At 37.1% G+C, this 19560-nt stretch overlaps 1 protein-coding gene across 4 annotated transcripts in view; it reads left to right on the forward strand.

Annotated features, from left to right (window-relative positions):
- The first annotated feature begins 1458 nt into the window (after window positions 1-1458).
- SLC30A6 (solute carrier family 30 member 6) overlaps window positions 1459-19560 on the forward strand; it is a 42320-nt gene continuing 24218 nt past the window's right edge. For 3 of the 4 annotated variants that reach the window (XM_049095339.1, XM_025454240.3, XM_049095340.1), the window contains exons 1-5: window positions 1881-2146; window positions 5846-5932; window positions 11302-11386; window positions 12637-12679; window positions 13736-13801. In XM_049095339.1, coding sequence (XP_048951296.1) covers window positions 2036-2146; window positions 5846-5932; window positions 11302-11386; window positions 12637-12679; window positions 13736-13801 — 392 coding nt within the window. In that variant the 5' untranslated portion in view covers window positions 1881-2035. Of the gene's footprint in view, window positions 1611-1880; window positions 2147-5845; window positions 5933-11301; window positions 11387-12636; window positions 12680-13735; window positions 13802-19560 lie in introns of those variants that run through there. The other variant, XM_025454239.3, reaches the window with a different exon arrangement.

Raw genomic sequence — 19560 nt, forward strand, 5'->3', positions numbered from 1 at the left:
GAAACTTTTTGAGGTTTCAGAGGCTGCAGTCTAGCAGTGAAGGAGTAGCTTGTATTGGACTAACTCTTGCCCATAATAATTATAAAGTGAACAAAATATAAAAAGCAAAGATTAGAAGACTCTAGGGAGCAAGCAAAACCAGGCAGAAACTGCACAAAACCATGTCCTAGAAGAGATCCACATTAACTAGCTTTTACCCCAAGGGTAACTTCCAGTGTGTGCAAGGTGCTTAGAAAGAGACTTCAAGCAGAACCTAATAGTCTTTTTGGGCTAAAGAGTCACTTGGGGCTTGTAAAACAGCTGAAAATCAGGAAGGAAATCTTAAGCATTTCAGAGATAAAAGCCCCAGAATATGCCTACAGATTTCTTTCAAATCCTTGGTGAACTCCAAAATCGTATCCGTGCAGAGTAATATTCAAAGGAACCTAACAGAAAGCCATAGTTGGGGAGTCTAACGAGCTGTGGAGAGATGGAAGCTGCCAGGGGAATCGAGTTCGAGGTTTCAATCCCACTAAGAAGGGTCTGGCTAATGCATGCTAACCTCTCAGAACAGTGCCTACCATGGGAGTGCTTGGTTGGCAATTCCTGCCCAGCGACGACCCGTTCTCCAGCCACCGCGTAAAGCTCACCGCCTCCTTAAAACGCTCCGTGGGCTTCCCGTATCCCTTAGAAGGCAAAACAAAAACCGAACCAGCCTCCTTACCCCTAAATTAGAAATTCCTGCTCGGTCTGCCCATTTACCGTTTAGATCTCTTGGCTTCTTGCCCTCAAGCCCAAGGCTCCAGACACTGCCTTCTTTCGGACCCTCGGACACCTACTGCTTGTTTTATTTGGATGGTCTATCCCGCCTGGAATGATCTTCGCAAAAAGACTGGTCACTCAGAAGTCCCATTTCACTTCCTTAGAGCAGCTTTCTCGGACTACTATAAATCAGCGACCCAGTCACTCTATTGTCTACACGACACTCTCCATACTGTAAACACTTATTCCCCCTCCCTCCTTGTTTCGTCTCCCTGACTAGTGCCTGATGCACACACGCGCTGCGTATTCTACACAGAATCTTTTTATTTCCCGTGTTCTACAATATTAGTTCCCTAAAATTAATTTCACGAGAAATCAGCGCTTTGGGAAACAGAACACAGTACTGTCTACACTGGTCTGAGTTCCAATTCGGCTATTAACGGAGAACCGGATGTATACGCCTCTGGGCAAGTTTCTTATTCGGCCTGGTTCCTCAAACGGGAATACTATTTCACAAAGCACTGCAAAAAAAAATTCTACCCCACAAGTAAAAGCGCTTCAGCACTAAGTGAGATTTTTCCTAACGTTACAAAGAGAACCTAGGCGCTCCCTGAAGACTGGGTCTTCAGCTCCCTCGGCTCCACCTACGTACCCCGGAAGCGCCTGGGCGCGGCCGCTCTAGCTGCTGCCTTCGCCTCTATGGCACGCAGGGGTAGCCTGGGAGCGGGCGGAAACGAGAGTCGGCGCACGCACTTCCGCCCCCGGGTCTCTCTCGGCCAATCGGCTTCCGAGGCCCCACCCCTTCCGCTCTAGGAAAACCCCAGCTCCCAGAGCGTCTTCCGGCGGGAGCTGTGCGGCTCCTTATCATGGTGAGTTGGCTGGGGGTCTGAGGGTTTCTGTCGTAGATGATGCCTCTTATCTTCTCGCATCCCGAAGCGGCCTTGACATGCCTCAGCTGCCCAAAGGAGGGGTCCTCGGAGTCGTGCTCGGGCCCCCGCAAGAGAAGCGGCTGACGTCCGAAGCGTTCATTGCCCGCAGAGCTCCGAACCCCCCGCGATCCCTCGCCAGGTCCCTTAGGCGCTTGTCATCCCGGCTCTGCTCGCGGCCGAGCTTTCAGTTCTTAGCGTTTATCACTTTCCCGTGCCGAGATATATACTTGATACAGAAATTAAAGTCTTTGCCGGCGCCGGCGTCTGCACCAGCAAAAGCTCTGAAAACAAGTCCAACCAACGGCGACCGTAATTAGTGATGCTTACTTACATCAGTGACGATACCGTTGTTCATAAAGAGGGTTATGAGTGGGGTGTTGAGGTGGACGCCCCACTCTGCAACCTGGCTTAGTGGAGCGCCAGGGAGCCTGATACAGCAGCAACTTTCAGAAGGCTGGTGGTTGCAGAGAGTCCAGGTGTTGGTAGAGCGTCTTTATTGCACGTTTTTTCCCTGCGTTTGCAGATCCCACTATATACCTTACGGTTTCGGGGGAATGTGATTTTTTTTTTAAAAGAGAAATTCGTCTTTTTTATGCTTTTACAAATCAAATATATATATCTCTGAATTTTATCGAAAGATAAGTTGATTGTAATCTTGACGTCAAAAAAGGTACACACCAAAAAAAAAAAAAAAAGGAACACACCGTTTTATCAGAAAAATTCTTGGATCTCTTGATAGCCTCCGTAGGAGAGAAGCACCACTTGTCAGTGCCTAAGCCATTGTCACTCTAGTACGTTTTTTCCTTGAGTGGAAATGGTCCCCCAAAAAGGTCTTATTTATACTTTCTTTTTCTATTGTAAATTTCCTGTAATCCCTCCTTTGCACACAGGAAGTTGGTAAAAGTTTACTGTCGGTGAGGCTGTCCAAATAGCCTTCGAGCTACTTTCTTCAAAATATTCTCCACTGTGCAGCCAGAATTAAATTTCTGAAATTGGACTGTGTCACTCCCTGCTCACCCCCCCCCCCCCCGCCCCTTGCTTCAATCCTTTCCCTGCCATAATCCTCAAGATAAAGTCTTATATGGTATGGCACACAAAAGCTATGTGTTGTCAAGCTGCTAATGCTGCTGTCTTGTCTGTGTGTGTGTGTGTGCGCGCAAACCTTCTTTATAGCCTCTTTTTTCACATACATACATTCATATTCCAGTCACAGTGAAGAGCTTGCAGATGATGCTCTAAGGATTAGGCCTTTGCACCTAACTTGTATATGCTATTCTATCTGCTGGATTCAATCGTCTCCTACCCCTCATCCTTATCAATATAACCCTTATATGTCCATTAGTCTCTTTCATGAGACTTTCTCCTATATCTCAAGATACTATTAGGTGCTTCTGTTGTGCTCCCATGGTAATTAGTGCTAATTACCAGTAACATCTGTAGCCCTTACCAGACTATGTTAAAATTGTGTATTTACTTGTCTTCCTCATTTCCTAGACTGTAAGCTCTTTGAGAGCAGGACCTCTGTATTCACGCTGGTGTTCCCAGACCCTTGTAACAGTTCCTGGCCCAGAGGAGGTTTTCAATAAATACCTGTCTTTAAAACACCAAATAAATAGCTATGGCACTAAATTTTTATGCTTGAAACCATAATGCAAAAAAAAAAAAAAAAAAAAAGTAGCATTTAAGGTTTATTTTAGAAGTTTTGGGGAAGAAAGGGTTTATGAGTCACCCATGTTTTGTTTATTAAGGTGTTACTGTGCAAAACACAAGCTATCTTAGAAAATGTAAAGAAAATATAGCCCTTGTCATTAGTGAAGTTGCTAAAAAATTAACTTAAAATGCAGGATGACAAGATGCAGGCTATCCTGGCTAATTTGCAAAGCAAGTAGGGTAAAGAACAGTATAGTTTGGAATAATCTAGGAAGGCTTCACATAGAAGATCAGCCATGAAACAGTACTTTACACTTTACTCCATTACTCTTAATCTGTTCATTACTCTCATTTGGAGGAGGAAACAGGTCAAGTAATTTGCTTAAGTATTACAGGATTGTTAGAGCTTGGTTGGACAAGTCTGGCCTTTTCACTCTTGAGTAGTATGATCATGAGACGAGGGGTACACCAGTTTAGTTGGAGTTGATTCCCTATCTGGAGCAAGAGATAAAACTGAAAAGAAACAAGCTAAATCACTTGAAAGCATTAGATTTCAGGTTGTAAAATTAAGAGTTTATCATGATAGCAGTGGGGGACCAATATAATTTTGGAAAGTGACATGAACTTTAGGATTTTTGTGGGGTTTTATTTTAACCAATATCAGAATGGCATCAGAAATGGCCCTCTACCTTTTAGAAAACACTGTCTTAACCCAAAACTTTAACAAATAAAGTGGGATGAAGTTAGAGGATACCCAGGGATAACAGTGTTGAGCAGAATTTGTGCTTGGGACCAAATATCCTGCACATAATTCATTAAGAATAGGGTATTTTCATTAACATGACCATTAGCATCTCAAATGAAAATAGAATATTGTTCCTTTTCAGCTGAATTAGTTTAGCAAAGACTTAGAGTTACATATACACTAGTCTTTATTTGGATAACAAAATTAGTAACGCTTTTTTCTAATGCTTTATATTTTAAGTGTGTTTTACTTAAAAAAATTTTTATTGTGGAGATTTTCAAACACAGAAAAGTAGAATATAATATAATGAGCCCCCGTGTAGGCCCCTTGGCCTCAGTTAATCAACAATCTGGTTTTTAATGGTGATTTCTAGTGTTCAACTTAGTTTTCTGCCTTTTCTGAGTCTCAACCTAATGTAACTAATGACATGTCTGAGATTCGAAGAAATGGGATATACCTTTTTTTTTTTTTTTTTAATAACTACTGAGATGGTCCTAGTAGCTAACTAGGAAAATCATACCTGTGCTGGAGTTGGATCTGAAAGTTTCCCTCATTTTAAATCTGTTAATACTCAGTTCCACTGCTTTCTGTGAAATTTAAGTATTTAAGTCAAATTGGCCAACAATAGTGAGGTGGCAATGTAGTGTGGCTGTTATGGTGATTGTGGCCTTACTGTCAGGAAAGCATTTTGCTAAAATTAAAGTCCAAACAAGTAAGTGCATGGCGCTTAGCAAACAAATTATTATATATGACCCACTGAAAATTGTGAAAGATTTTTTTCCCCTAGAAACAATACTTTGCTTTTGGAATAACAATTGAAAATTTTTTTTCCCAGTTTATCTTTCCTCTCTAGGATTGTTTTTTTTTTTTTTTTTTTTGGGTATTATATTCCCAAGATAGTAAAATTGATCAATTTTTTTCCCTTTACAACTTCTTGGTTTTATGTCCTGTTATGAAAAGTCTTCTCCATCTGCAAGATTATATAATTATACATCCATAAATTTCTTCAAATACTCTATAGTTTTATATTTTAGTTTTAACATGACAAAAAACTAGAATAAGAAATACAATGAGAATCTCAACTTGACCTTTTCCAAAACCATTTATTGGTAACTCATATTTTCTCCTCCTGATGTTGGATACTGCCTTAATCATAAGCTAATATCCTATGTGTGCTTAAACTCTCCTTTAATAAAAGCTAAAGTTTCCCGTACTTGAGTGGCAAATAACTCTCTAGTCTCCACTGTTTCTTCTCTTGGTGGTAACCCCACTGTTATGCCCTTTCTCTGCTGGTCCCGTACTGTGTACTAGCAAGGACTAAAGAGGCTATCCAGGATGTCAGATACTTTGCCTAAGAGAGAACCTCAGAGATTTTTCTAAAATAATAGTTTCCAAACTTTTCATATATAAAGCTTTGATTAGGTAAATTGAATTATTTTATTTCCAGTAGAGCTATCTGGCAAATGGCAAATGGTTTGCTTTTCTGGTTCAAAATTAACTATTCCATTTCAAAATAAAAGTGTGTAGTCTGGAGCTAAAATCCCTGGGTTTGAATTTCTGCTTAGCCATTTGTTAGCCCTTGGACAATTTACTAAAAATCACTTCTATTTCATAGATGATTATGAGAATTAAATGGATAAATACTTGTCAAGTGTCTAGAATAATTGCTTGCCACATACTGAGTGTTCAGTATATGTTAGTTGTTACCATCATATCCCATTACAGGATATGAAAAAGATTAGATGCTTCAATGCTGATTTGTTTATTTTTTATCTTAAAGGGGACAATTCATCTCTTTAGAAAACCGCAAAGATCTTTTTTTGGCAAGTTATTACAGGAATTTAGACTTGTAGCAGCTGACCGAAGGGTAAGTTATCTTTATTAATTCTAATTTTAATCATTGCACAGACAACATTATGACATTGAAAAAGATAATTTTTAAGGCATGTAGAAATTACTCGTGATCCCACCACACACTTTTTGTTTTTGTTTGTTTTTTAAAAAATATTTATTTATTCATTCATGATAGACAGAGAGAGGCAGAGATACAGGCAGAGGGAGAAGCAGGCTCCATGCCGGGAGCCCGATGTGGGACTTGATCCCCGGACTCCAGGATTACGCCCTGGGCCAAAGGCAGGCACCAAACCACTGAGCCACCCAGGGATCCCCACACTTTTTGTTTTTAAGTAAACTCTACACCCAACATCGGGCTAGAACTCATGACCCCTAACATCAAGAGTTGCATGTTCCACCAACTGAGCCATCCAGGCACCCCCTACCACACTGTTTTCATTTTTTTATGTTAAATAAGCAATTTTATTTATTTATTTATGTATGTATGTATGTAATCTCCGCTCAGTGTGGGGCTTGAACTCACTATGCCAGCATCAAAAATATCTTATATATTCTACTGACTGGGTAAGCCAGGCATTCCTGGCTAAGCAAAATTACAGTACTTTGATACACAGTTGTTTTGCTTGGGAGGAAGCTAGGCTTCAGTTAAGTTTTTTATATAATTCTAATGAGTTTTAAAGAAAAATTATTTTGCCTTTTATTACTTTTTTTTTACAAATTTAATCGATGCAATTTAAAGCCATATTTTTTCATTTTTAGTGTAAGCAAAGAAAAATAAGTTATGCTTTAAGGTCATGAATTCAAGATCCACCCATGCTGTGTTAGAGCTTACATTAAAAAAAAAAAAAGGATAATCAGTACCCTTTTTTGTTACCAATATAGACCTTCTAGTTATTGTTCTGTTTTTATTGTTTTCATTATTGTCTAAAATATACTATAAGCTCTCCAAAGACAGTGACTATGTCTGTTTTGTTCACTTTTTAATAAAAGCACAAAATAAGCAGCCAATAAATATGTGATGAATTTTAAATAAACCTAGTTTCAGTGGAACATAAGTGTACCAATGATATTGGCCATGTATTATGATACTAGACTAGAGTCTTCTGTTCTTTGTTTCTAATCACTGTATCTCCTGTTGCTAAAACTTTGAAATATAGTCAGAACTCAATAATTCTAGTATTTGAAAATAGTATCGCTCTATTAACTTAGTATAGCTCTTTAAACCTAAAGAGCCAAGGGTAGGAAATTGATCTGCTACTTGTATATCTAATCATTTAGGATGATCTCTTGAGAACAGATAGAATGTTATAATATTGATGGAAAGAAACATTGCAGAAGCAAACAGAAACTTCTTGAATCTTATGCTTTATTGAAGCACACTATACCACAGAATAGGTAGTAGGAACATAACCAATATAAGAGCACCTGCTTTGTGCAGATAATCTCCATCATAATTTAAATCTTACAAAATGTATCTAGCTCATCTCTCTTTACTACTACTCCTGTTTTAGTTCTTTGTAATTTCTTACATCATGAGGAAGATCCTTACCTCTCAGTTCCTTACTTCCTCACCACAGATAATCTTGTCTGACATCCCTTCCAACCATTCATTCCTATGATCATACCATAGACATTATCATTTATAGTAACCGTATCTTCCCATTGTCTCAGTTTCAAGCATTTCACTCATAGTCATCATCTCTTGTTATTCTAGTTTACTCCTTGTATTATCCCAATTCCAGTAATTCTCCAGTCTTACTAGGATATCCAGTCCATTGACTATGCCATATCTTCACTACTTTTCATCTCTTATCCTCATTTGCTTACTTAGCCAATTTAGATTCTTTGGTCCATCATCACCAATTTCTTGCATATTTCTTCAACTCCTTTGTGCCCTCCTTTCATCTATTACTCTTCCTCTGATACTTCCCTGGCAAATCCTTAACATCATTAAGTCTAGTTCTTGCTACTCTGTTCCTGCACTCAAGCAACTGAATGTAGCCCAAGAGAAACACAAAACATGGTGTCTGGTCTTACTTTAAATTCATGATCAAATATGCCATACTGGATTGTTTAGTTCATTCAGCTCTCCATTTTTCTAGATAGCTGTTTCATGCCAGTCTTTCACTTCTATCTTCAAACTTCTAAAACCTTATTCAACTTCACTCTGAGCTCTTGATCTTGCTTCCTGTTTCACTAAAGGAAATGAAATAATCAGAAAACACTTCCACATTCTGTCATCTCCCAACACTCTGCCTTTCCTCCTGTTTCTATGAATGAACTCTCCGATCTTCTTTTTTTTTTTATATATATAATTGCCCTTCCTTTTATTTTTTTATTTTTTATTTTTTTTAAATTTTATTTATTTATTTATGATAGTCAGAGAGAGAGAGAGAGAGAGAGGCAGAGACACAGGCACAGGCAGAGGGAGAAGCAGGCTCCATGCACCGGGAGCCCGATGTGGGATTCGATCCCGGGTCTCCAGGATTGTGCCCTGGGCCAAAGGCAGGCGCCAAACCGCTGCGCCACCCAGGGATCCCCACTCTCCGATCTTCTATACAAGGCCAGTGCTTCCACTTGTTGTCTACTCAAAGACAACCTTCCTACAATTGTTCCTTCCTGCATCATCACATACCATATCTTCCATTTTCAGGTACTGCCTCATTTCTCTGCTTCCTTTGATATAGCAAAACTACTTAAAATATTGCCTTCACTCTCTGTTCACTTTCTCTTCTTTCTGTATCCACTAAATACATACCAGTCTGGCTGTAGTCCTCCCCAATCCACTGAAACAGCTTTAACAAAGTAACTAATAAACCTCTGTAACCATATGCTGATGACCCCATATTTATATCTCAATTCATAACTTCTCCCCTATTTCTACATTCCTATGTATCACGGCCCTCTCAACATTTCCACTTGGATATCTAATAGGCATCTCAAATTTAATATGGTCAAACCTGAACTTTGATTTTCTGTCCCTTCCTCACTAAATGGCCACTCTGTTCTTCCAGTGCACAGGCCAGACACCTTGAAGACATTCTTCTCCCTCTCTTTCTTTCATTCCTCATCCATTTTGTAAGTAAATCTTTCTACTCTATCCTCAGTGTAATACTAAGAATCTGACTCTTCTGACTTTCTTACCAACCTCAAAACCACCATTTCTCACATGATTACTGCAGTCACGTTCTAAATGGTCTTCCTACTTCTATCCTTCTATCCCTATACCGTGGATTCAACATAGAGAAGCCAGAATGGTCTTGTAAAAATGAAAGCTAAGCCACTTTCCATCTCATTTGGAATAAATCTCTATTCTTTTGCTGGCATACAAGACAGTAGTTGATGGAACCCCAGACTCCCTCTCCCCTCTTGTCTATCCATCCTCAGCCAGATCCTCTTTTGTCTGAGGACTGTGGTTCCCATTTTCTCTTTTAGATATCTGCATGCTTAGTTCCTTTGCCTCTGTAAGATTTCTGATTACATGTTACCTTACTAAAGGGGTCTTTTCTGACCACCTTGTCTAGGAGAGCACCTTTTCCATGTCTCCCATTACGGTATTCTTGCTGTACTTTATTTTTCCTTCATAGCACTTACCACCACCCGACCTTATGTATTTGCTAATTGTTATCCCAATTAGATTATAAGGTCCATATTTTGTTCCCTGCTGTATCTCTAGTGCCTAGAAAAATGTCTGTTAGAAAATAGTACTCAAATATTTATTGATAAATAACTTGATTCATCAGTAGAGCTGCAGAGAATGTTCTTTTTTAAATTACATGCCTTATCCTCCTTTTCTGACTGTTCTTGAATCCCTGTCTTGATTAGAGCCGATGTCCAATCATTCCATTAATGTCCTCACTATGAGAGTCCCTTGTCCCAGTAACCTATTATATTAGCTCTCAGTCTAACATCCCTACCTTAGCTGCTTCTGTGGTTTTGCTTGTGGGGGTAGAGGAAGCTGCAGAATGTTGCCTACCATAAATTTATGATAGTCATTCTTGTTCTCCCCTGATGATTCAGTAGTACACTCACTAGAACTGCTGCTCTGCAAATTCTCCTCTGGATTTAAGTTTCCAGTCCTACTCTACCATAGAAAATGGCCTTGTTTCTTATTTTCTAGAGATGTATAGGTTTTTAGTTCAGTGCTGCTTCACTGTCACTTCTTCCTAGCTCACAGTTTCTCTTTCCCTTCAGGGACAGAGGGACCTTCTTACCTTTCTCAGAGGTTCTTCATCCTAAACCTACATTTTGCATCCATGTTCTAAAGTCATCCTATCCCACATTTCACCTTTGCAAATATATCTAATTTTAACACTTCCAAATAACTCCATTTTCACTAACTTGTTTCACTTCTACTTTCACACAATTATAGATCTCCCCTCTTTTTAGGGAGTGGAGTGGAACAAAAATTAAAAAACACTTCACTTGGGCAGCCTGGGTGGCTCAGCAGTTTAACACTGCCTTCAGTCCAGGGCCTGATCCTGGAGACCCGGGATCAAGTCCTGCATCGGGCTCCCTCCGCCTGTGTCTCTGTCTCTCATGAATAAATAAAATAAAATCTTAAAAACAAAACAAAACAAAACACTCACTTGATGTCTTCTTTTATTCTTAGAATGCCCTTTCTGTTTCCTCTGACGAAATCCTAGCTACTTTCCAGGTATATCTCAGGTATATGAACTTTTTTTTTTAAAGATTTTTATTTATTTATTCATGAGAGACAGAGAGAGAGGCAGGCTCGCCACTGAGAAGGGAGCCTGATGTGGAACTCAATGCCAGGACACTGGGATCACAATCTGAGCCAAAAGCAGGTACCCACCCACTGAGCTATGCAGGTGCCTCTCAGGTCTATGAACTTCTAACACATGGTAGTCTTTCCCTCTTTTGCAGTCCTATTTCATATGACTTATTTGGTAAATAAGTAAATGCAGCCCTTTTTTGGGGAGAGGGGAAGAATACGTTTATTTTGATACAATTTCAAGCATACGGAAAAGTCACAAGATTAGTGTTAGGAATTCCCTTAAGCCCTTTACTCAGACTCACAAGTTGCTTTATATATTGCCCCATCTGCTATTATTGTTTCTATGTACATATCAAAAGAGACAAAATGATATTATAGTATATGCCTATTTTTCTCAACTGTTTGAGACCTTATATGGCAGAATCTTTTTCTCTTTGAGAATTCCCCCTTTAGAACTATTTTTTTTAATATATGTATTTTAATAATAACTTGGTTGATGGTAATTTTGGTAGATATAGAAAATGTAACACTTTTTGAAGGAAGTTGTGCTTTTTCCTTTGGAGAGTACGAATTGCAGCAACTTGAACAGGCCCAGTGAAGTTTATCAGCACTATACAATTAAGAATGATTTTCTTTTTTCACAGTCCTGGAAGATATTGCTCTTTGGTGCAATAAACTTAACATGTACTGGCTTCCTACTTATGTGGTGCAGTTCCACTAACAGTATAGGTATGTCACTGTTCTTATTTCTTTGGAGTTAATTATTAGTTTCAATTTATTGTTCTGATTTTAAATAAAGGTATATCTTTCTTTACATAGAATGTATTATTCTGAAATATAACTCAAAAGGTTTAAATGAGAGAACCTATATGAAAAGTGCCTTGTAAACTAAAATTTGGTTCAGTTGTTAGGCATTATCATTTTAAATGAGCTATTATTTTTTTAAAATAGCTTTATATCTCTCTGAGACTGAGATTCCTTTTTCATGTGATAGATTAGCCCTTCAATTTATGCAGTATCTAAGTGAGATTTTGAGACTTCTGTTTCTTGGATTTTCCTTGAAAAGGGAAATCTTGAACTCTTTTTTTTTTTTAAGATTTTTATTGATTTATTCATGAGAGACACACACAGACACAGATTGAGAGAGAGAGAGAGAGAGAGAGAGAGGCAGACACAGGCACAGGGAGAAGCAGGCACCATGCAGAGAGCCTGACATGGGACTCGATCCCGGGTCTCCAGGATCATACCCTGGGCCGAAGGCGGCGCTAAACTGCTGAGCCACCTGGGCTGCCCTTGAACTCTTTTTAAAAAATTTTTTAATGGTATTTATTTTTATTTTTGGAGAGAGGGAGCATGAGCAGGGCAGACGGGGAAGAGGACAGAATCCCAAGTAGATTCCATACTCAATAGAGAGCCCGACTTGGGGTTCTGATCCTGAGATCATGACTGAAATCAAGAGCTGGATGCCCACCTAATTGAGCCACCCAGGCATCCCATTTCTTGACCTCTTATGTTTTTATGTACCATTGTTTTCATCTTGCTATTTAAAGAATGTATTTAAAATAGTACTCAAATGATAGAAGGTAAAAAACAAAAATAAAAATGATCACAGCACTTTTGGGTATATACTGTTTTCTTTTCCCTGGTTGAGAAATTGGGTTCTAAAGTAAGCTTCTGTATTTACCAACCTCTTTTTGTTTTTGTTTTTGTTTTTTAATTAAGTAGGCTCCAGTGCCAGGCTTGAACTCAGCAACCCTGAGATCAAGAGATGCATGCTGTACCAACTGAGCCAGTCAGATGTGTCTATATTTACCAAGTTTGGCTACTTATATTAATCTAGATGATTGCCAACATAGATTAATTAGTGGCTCAGGGATTTTTTTTGGTAATGGATACTCCAAGTATGAAAAATCTTGTTGATTAGCTATATTTTCAAACAGTGGATTCAGCAACATTTTAATCATTTTATTGTTTTGCAGCTTTAACTGCCTATACTTACTTGACCATTTTTGATCTTTTTAGGTAAGTTTTAAAAAATCTCTTTAGTGTTTCAAAATTAATAAGGAATTTGTTGTACTGAATTTATGTTTTCTCTGCTTAAAGGAAAGTAATCTGTGAAATAAGTTAAATTATCAACATAGAACATATATATAAACAATAACTATTAGGAGATATACTGGAAGAAAATATCCCATTTAGAGAGAAACAAAAAATAATATCCAGGCATTAGATTATACGCTTTGACTGCCTATCAATAGTTGAGTCAGCTGTGGGCAGGGAGAAGGGTCAAGTAAAAACATAACAGTTCCTTCTATAACCATGTAGATGGGCATTAGTAACTAAGAAGTTCATAATTGTGAGCTAGAGAGACACCCTTTTGGCTCCCTGCTTCCTAGGACCTCTCATATTGCCATGTAAGGTTTGCAAAATCCTTGATGTCTGCAAGATTGATGGCCATAGGCGTATAAGGTTTTCTTTCTATCAGTCACGTAACTAAATCTTCTTGACTCATCTAAAACATATAGTTACCACCTGGCTTTCACACTGTAGTAATTTAAAGTGAATCTGCACTGTACTTGGAAAATGAACATAATTTTATCCCATCCAGAATGTGGTCAGTAATATTTACCTTAACTCTTAACAAAGATAAAGTTTATCAGAGTTAAGATTTCTTATTTGTGGCTAAAACAAAATATATTACTTTTATTATTACTGTGTCATTTTTGCATGCTCAATTCAGAAACTAGGGTGGGTAACTTACAGAGTAGAGAAAGTATAAGTTTAGGTTCTGTTTACTGACTTGAGGTACTGTGACTTTACTCAGTTTCTCCACATGTTAAAACTCAGGTATTAGGATGCTCATAGTGATTAGATTATTAGAATAATTTAATAATTAAATTATAATTATAATTAATAATAATTTAATTATTTAACCTATAATAATTAGGTTATTAGAATAATTTAGTCTGCAAACACTGATAACTTCCAACAAACTTAGGAATTCTAAAAACTTAATTTCGTTCTCTGTTATCTTCTTGCTCTAGTTCTAAAGCTAAATTTGTTTTCCTTTTTACTTAGTTTAATGACATGTTTGATAAGTTACTGGGTAATGATGAAGAAACCTAGTCCTGTCTATTCATTTGGGTAAGTTCAAGTCATTTTATTTTCTGCTAACTTATTGCTATTAAAATTTTAGTAGTAGTTATCAGGCAGTAAAGAGCTTAGCTAGAGTGTTTGTAGAGAATAAATGCCTGTGTAATGGAATGGGGATCAAATAGTGAAAGTAGATTAAAAAAAAATCTTCCAACAGGATTCTAGATAAGAAACATAAATATTTAAATTTAAATCATATTAAAATAAAGTGTTCACATTAGGTTCTTTAATACTTTGGTAATCTCTTAAATTTTAGAGAAAATACAAAGGATTTTCCTATAGGTTTGTCCCGTACATGTTAGTGTAAATGTGATATATTTTAACATTAATGTAGTGTTAGAGATGTATTTTTATCTTAAGACTGGATTTGTGGGGATGCCTGGGTGGCTCAGTGGTTGAGCATCTGCCTTTGGCTCAGGGCATGATCCCGGAGTCCTGGGATCGAGTCCTGCATTGGGCTTCCTGAGGGGAGCCCACTTCTTCCTCTGCCTGTGTCTCTGCCTATCTCTCTCTGTGTCTCTCATTAATGAATAAATAAAATCTTAAAAAAAAAAAAAAAGACGGGATTTGTGATAGCAGTGGACTAACAAAGAATTTGATATTCTGTTTCTATAGTTTTAGAAATTACTAAACATTGAAAGTTAGAAGATAATCTTTTGTATTAGAGGTTTTTGGTAATGGAAAAAATGAGTTCCTTTCTGATTCTAGGAAAAAACTTGAAAGAAGAATTTCTTTTTTAAGTTTGTGGGGGTTTTTATTTTGATAAAATGTGTGTAACATGAAAGTTGCTATTTTAACCATTTTCAAGTGTACAATTCAGTAGCATTAAGTACCTTCACAGTGTTGTGTGAGAACTGCCACTATCTATTTCCAGAAATATTTCCTCTCCCCAGACAGAAACTGTACCCATTAAACAGTAACTCCGTATTCCCCTATCTCTCAGCCCTTAGCAAGCACCAAATTCATGTTTATGAATTTGCCTGTACTGAGTACCTCATATAAATGGAATCACACAGTATTTGAATATGGCTTATTTCACTTAATATTTACAAATTTCATCTGTGTTATATATCAGAATTTCATGACTTCCTAAAGTTGAATAATTTTCTGTTGTGTATATGTCAAATTTTTTATTCTTCTGTTGTATCCACCTTTGGGCTATTATGAGTAATGCTTTTATAAACATTGGTATACAAGTGTCTGTTTGAATCCCTGCTTTCAGCTCTTTTGGGTGTCTACTGATTCCTGGATCATACTCTGTGATTCCATGTTTAACTTTTTGAGGAACCACCATATATTTTCCACAGTGGCAGCACTATTTTCCATTCCCACCAGCATGCTAACACTTGTCATTTTTCTTTTTCTTTTCTTTCTTTTTTTTTTTTTTTAGTTTTTAAAAATCCCAGTATGGGGCACCTGGGTGGCTCAATTGGTTTAGTGTCTGCTTTCGGCTCAGGTTGTGATCCTAGGATCCTGGGGTCGAGCCCCACATTGGGCTCCCTGCTTAGTGAAAAGCCTACTTCTTCCTCTCCTTCTGCTACTCCCCCTGCTTTGTGCTCTCTCTCACTCACTCTCTGTCAAATAAATAAATAAAATCTTTTTTAAAAATCCCAATGTAATTAACATATAGCATTATATTAGTTTCAGGTGTACAATGTAGTGGTTCGTAATACTACACATTACTAACTCTTCATCACAGTAAGTGTACTCTTAATCCCTTCACCTATTTCATCCATCCCCACCCACCTCCCCTCTGGTAACCACCAGTTTGTTCTCTGTAGTTAAGAATCTGTTTTTTGGTTTGTCTCTTTTTTGTTTGTTTTATTTCTTAAATTCCACATAGGAGTGAGATCACATGGTATATATGTTTTTCTGACTGACTCATTTCATTTAGCATTATAACCTTTAGATCCATCCATGTTGTTGCAAATGGTAAGATTTCACTCTTTTCTATGGATGAGTAATGTTCCATTGTATTACTATTACATTGTAATACACCACATAATCTTTATCCATTCATCTATTGATAGGCACCTTGGGCTGCTTCCATATTTTGACTATTGTAAATAATGCTGCAGTAATCATAGGGGTACGCATGTGTTTTCAAATTAGTGTTTTTGTATTCTTTGAGTAAATACCCAGTAGTGGGATTACTTGATCATATGGTAATTCTATTTTTAATATTTTGAGGAACTGCCTTACTATTTTCTACAGTGGCTGCACCAGTTTGTATTCCTACCAACAGTGCATGAAGGTTCCTTTTTCTTCACATCCTCACCAATACTGGTTGCTTCTTGTGTTTTTTATGTTAGTCATTCTGACAGATATTAGGGGATATCTCATTTGGTTTTGATTTGCACTGCTCTGATGATGTTGAGCATCTTTTCCTGTATCTATTGGCCATCTGTATGTCTTCTTTGGAGAAATGTCTGTTCATGTCTTCTGCCCATTTTTAATTGTATGTGTGTGTATGTCTGTTAAGTTGTATAAGTTCTTTAATATATTTTGGATACTAACCCCTTATTGGTTATATCATTTGCAATTATCTTCTCCCATCAAAAGAAGAATTTGGCTTTGGCAAATAAACTTTTAGATCAAACAGTCTTTCAAACAAAATCAGATTTTGTTTACTTAAACAATAGGGCAAAACTATGAAATTTTTTTTTTTTTTAAACTATGAAATTTTAATGCAAAGTAGATATTCCTAAGTGTCACTGAAATTTGATAGAGGTGGACTATTAGTATGATAAAGTTATAAGGTACATAGAGGTATCTGTATACAGGAATCTGACTCTGAGTTAAGGCTTTTAGTTGTAAGTGACAAAAATCCAACTCAAACTAGTTTTGGGGGAGGGAAATGGGAACTTTTGTGATTTATATAACAGAAATATATAAGACTGAGGTATCTGGCATAGAGACTAGCACACTCAGGACATTGTCTTTCTCTTACTTGTCAGGCCTACTTTTCTCTACATGTCAGGTTTAGTTTCTTAGATCACTTTTCCCCACCATCCTGGAATCACTCCTAGCATGACCTTAACCCGAACCTTCTTACCTTCATCTTAGAAAAGGAAAGACCCTTTGCCAACTCTGGTTAAGAAAATCATGAGAAAGAATTATTGATTGGTCCAGCATGGAGATAAGGATAAACAAGGACATGATAGCTCCCATTTTGACCCACTTACTTAGAGTGAACAAGAAAGGAGGGAGCAATTAAACAATAAAATTAACATCTGAGGATAATTGCAATCAATCACATAGCTTGAAATATCATCTATATTTAGTAATTCCAACTCTAGTTCTCTAGCCCTAAGATCTGTCTTGTTTCAGACTGTCTTCTTTACAACATCACATGAATGTCTGATTGGTGTCTTAAATATTGGCTAGACTTTTTGTTTTCTTCCCCTAAAACCTGTTCCACTGCAGTTTTTCTTATCTCAATAAGTATACTGCCACTCAGTTACTCAAGCAAAATCCTTTATTATTCTCTCATTTCCCACATTTATCCATCAGCAGGTTACATCAGGGTAACCTACACACACATCCAGAATCTGCCCTCACCCCCATTTCTATGTCAACTACTACAATCCTAATCAAGCAATCTTCATTTCTTGCCTTAATCCAGGGTCCTAACTGGTCCCCATATCTCTGCTCTTACCGCCTTTTTAAACCTAAATCATACTGTCAGTCTCCTCCTTAAAACCACCCAGTTGTTTGCTATCATGCTTAAAATAAAATCCTGACTCCTTTCAGTAATTCACAGAATTCATTTATGAGATGATCTATGCCTCCTTCTCTTCAAGTTACCACTTACATGTCCTCTATACAACACTTTCTGTGATTTTTTTTGTTTTGTTTTGTTTTTTTGTTTGTTTGTTTTTTTTTTACTTTCTGTGATTTTTTTACAGAACTAATTTATTGCTGCCTTAGGTCCTTTGTACAAGCTGTTGTCTCTGTTTGAAATGTTCTTCATGTCATCTTTGCAAGATGAGCTCCATCTTATTATTCCAATACTAATATAATAAATGCCAATGTCATTAAGTGACTGGGTGCAATCTAAAATAGATCCCAATTAGCCTCTTGTCGCATCAGACTACTATAATTCTCTGTATAGAATTTACTAGAGCTTATAAGTTGTTATTCTGTCTTTCCCTTTAAAATATAAACTTCAGTGGCACCTGAGTAGCTCAGTCAGTTAAGCATCTGCCTTTGGCTCAGGTCATGATCCCTGAGTCCTGGGATCGAGCCCCATGTCAGGCTCCTGTTCTGTGGGTAATCTGCTTCGCCCTCTCCCTCTGCCCCTTCCCCTGCTCCTTCTTTCTCTCTCTCTCCCTCCCACTCATTCTCAAATAAATAAATAAATATATATATATATATATTTATATATATATAAATTTCATGGTACCAGGGACTGTATCTTTTCTGTCTTATATCCTTGTATAGTTTGGTGAATTTTAATAAATAAATATACCTTTATAACTACCATCTAGATCATGATATAAAACACTACAAATCTCCCCCAAAACCCTCCCTTTTTTTGAGTCAGAGTCAGACCCCAACAAAAGGATTAGTGCTCTGACCAGTATTCCTTGCAGATTATTGTTGTGTTTTTGAAGGCACATAAATGGGATTACAGTGTATACTCTCCTGTAGCAGTAGTTCACTCTGGTCCATTGCTCTCATATTCCATTTTATGAACATGCGATAATTTGTTTTTTATGTTCAACTATTGAAGGACATTTAGGTGATTTTTAGCTTTTAGCTATTATCAATAAAACTACTTATGAATATTCTCGTACATGTCTTTTGCTGTACATGTGTATCCCTTTATGTTGGACATATATGTTTGAGTGAAGTTACTCAATCATAGGATTTACATATGTTCATTGTTAGAAGATATTACCAGTTTTCTAGAATGGTTTTTACCTGTCTACTCTGCCACTGGCAATGTATGAGAGTTTTGGTTAATGCCTACACCAACAGTTGGTTTTGCCTTTTTTTTTTTTTTTTAAGCCATTCTGGGGTATGTAGTTGTGTCTTGTGGTTTTAAATTCTTTTCCTGGTGACCAGTTGAACACTTTTTCATATTTTTTATTGACTTTTTCATATATATATTATATTTTTTTTCTTTTTTTTTAAGATTTTATTTATTTATTCATGAGAGAGACACACACAGAGAGAAAGGCAGAGCCACCCGGGCTGCCCTACTTTTTCATATATTTCTTAATTGTCCAGATTACCTATTTTGTGAAATGCTTGTTAAAGTGTTCTGCCCATTTTTAAATTGAGTTACCTTTTTTCCCCTTATTGATCTGTAAGAGTTCTTTATATATAAATATCTTTTCCCATGAGTGAAAAGTTTGTTATTTCAATGATAAATTCAATTTATTAGTCTTTAATGGTTAGTACTTTTTGTGTACTTGTCAAGAAATCTTGGCCAGGGACCCCAGGATCACAACCTGAGCCAAAGGCAGATGCTCAACCACTGAGCCACCTAAATTGGAATTCATATTTGTGTATAGGTTGAGGTAGAAATCAAGGTACATTTGTTTCTACATAGTTGTTCAATTGGTAAAACATATATTGGAAAAAAATTAGTTCTTTTTCTCCACTTTTATATCTACCTTTTTTCATAAATTAGGTGATTATGAACGTGTAATTCTATTTCTGGATTTTCTATGTTCAATCTGGTACATTTGTCTATTCTTGTATTAGTACTATTCTGTGTTAACTATGATAGTTTTGAAATA

Source organism: Canis lupus, chromosome 17 (assembly GCF_003254725.2).
Source record: "Canis lupus dingo isolate Sandy chromosome 17, ASM325472v2, whole genome shotgun sequence".
Classification (NCBI taxonomy): domain Eukaryota; kingdom Metazoa; phylum Chordata; class Mammalia; order Carnivora; family Canidae; genus Canis; species Canis lupus.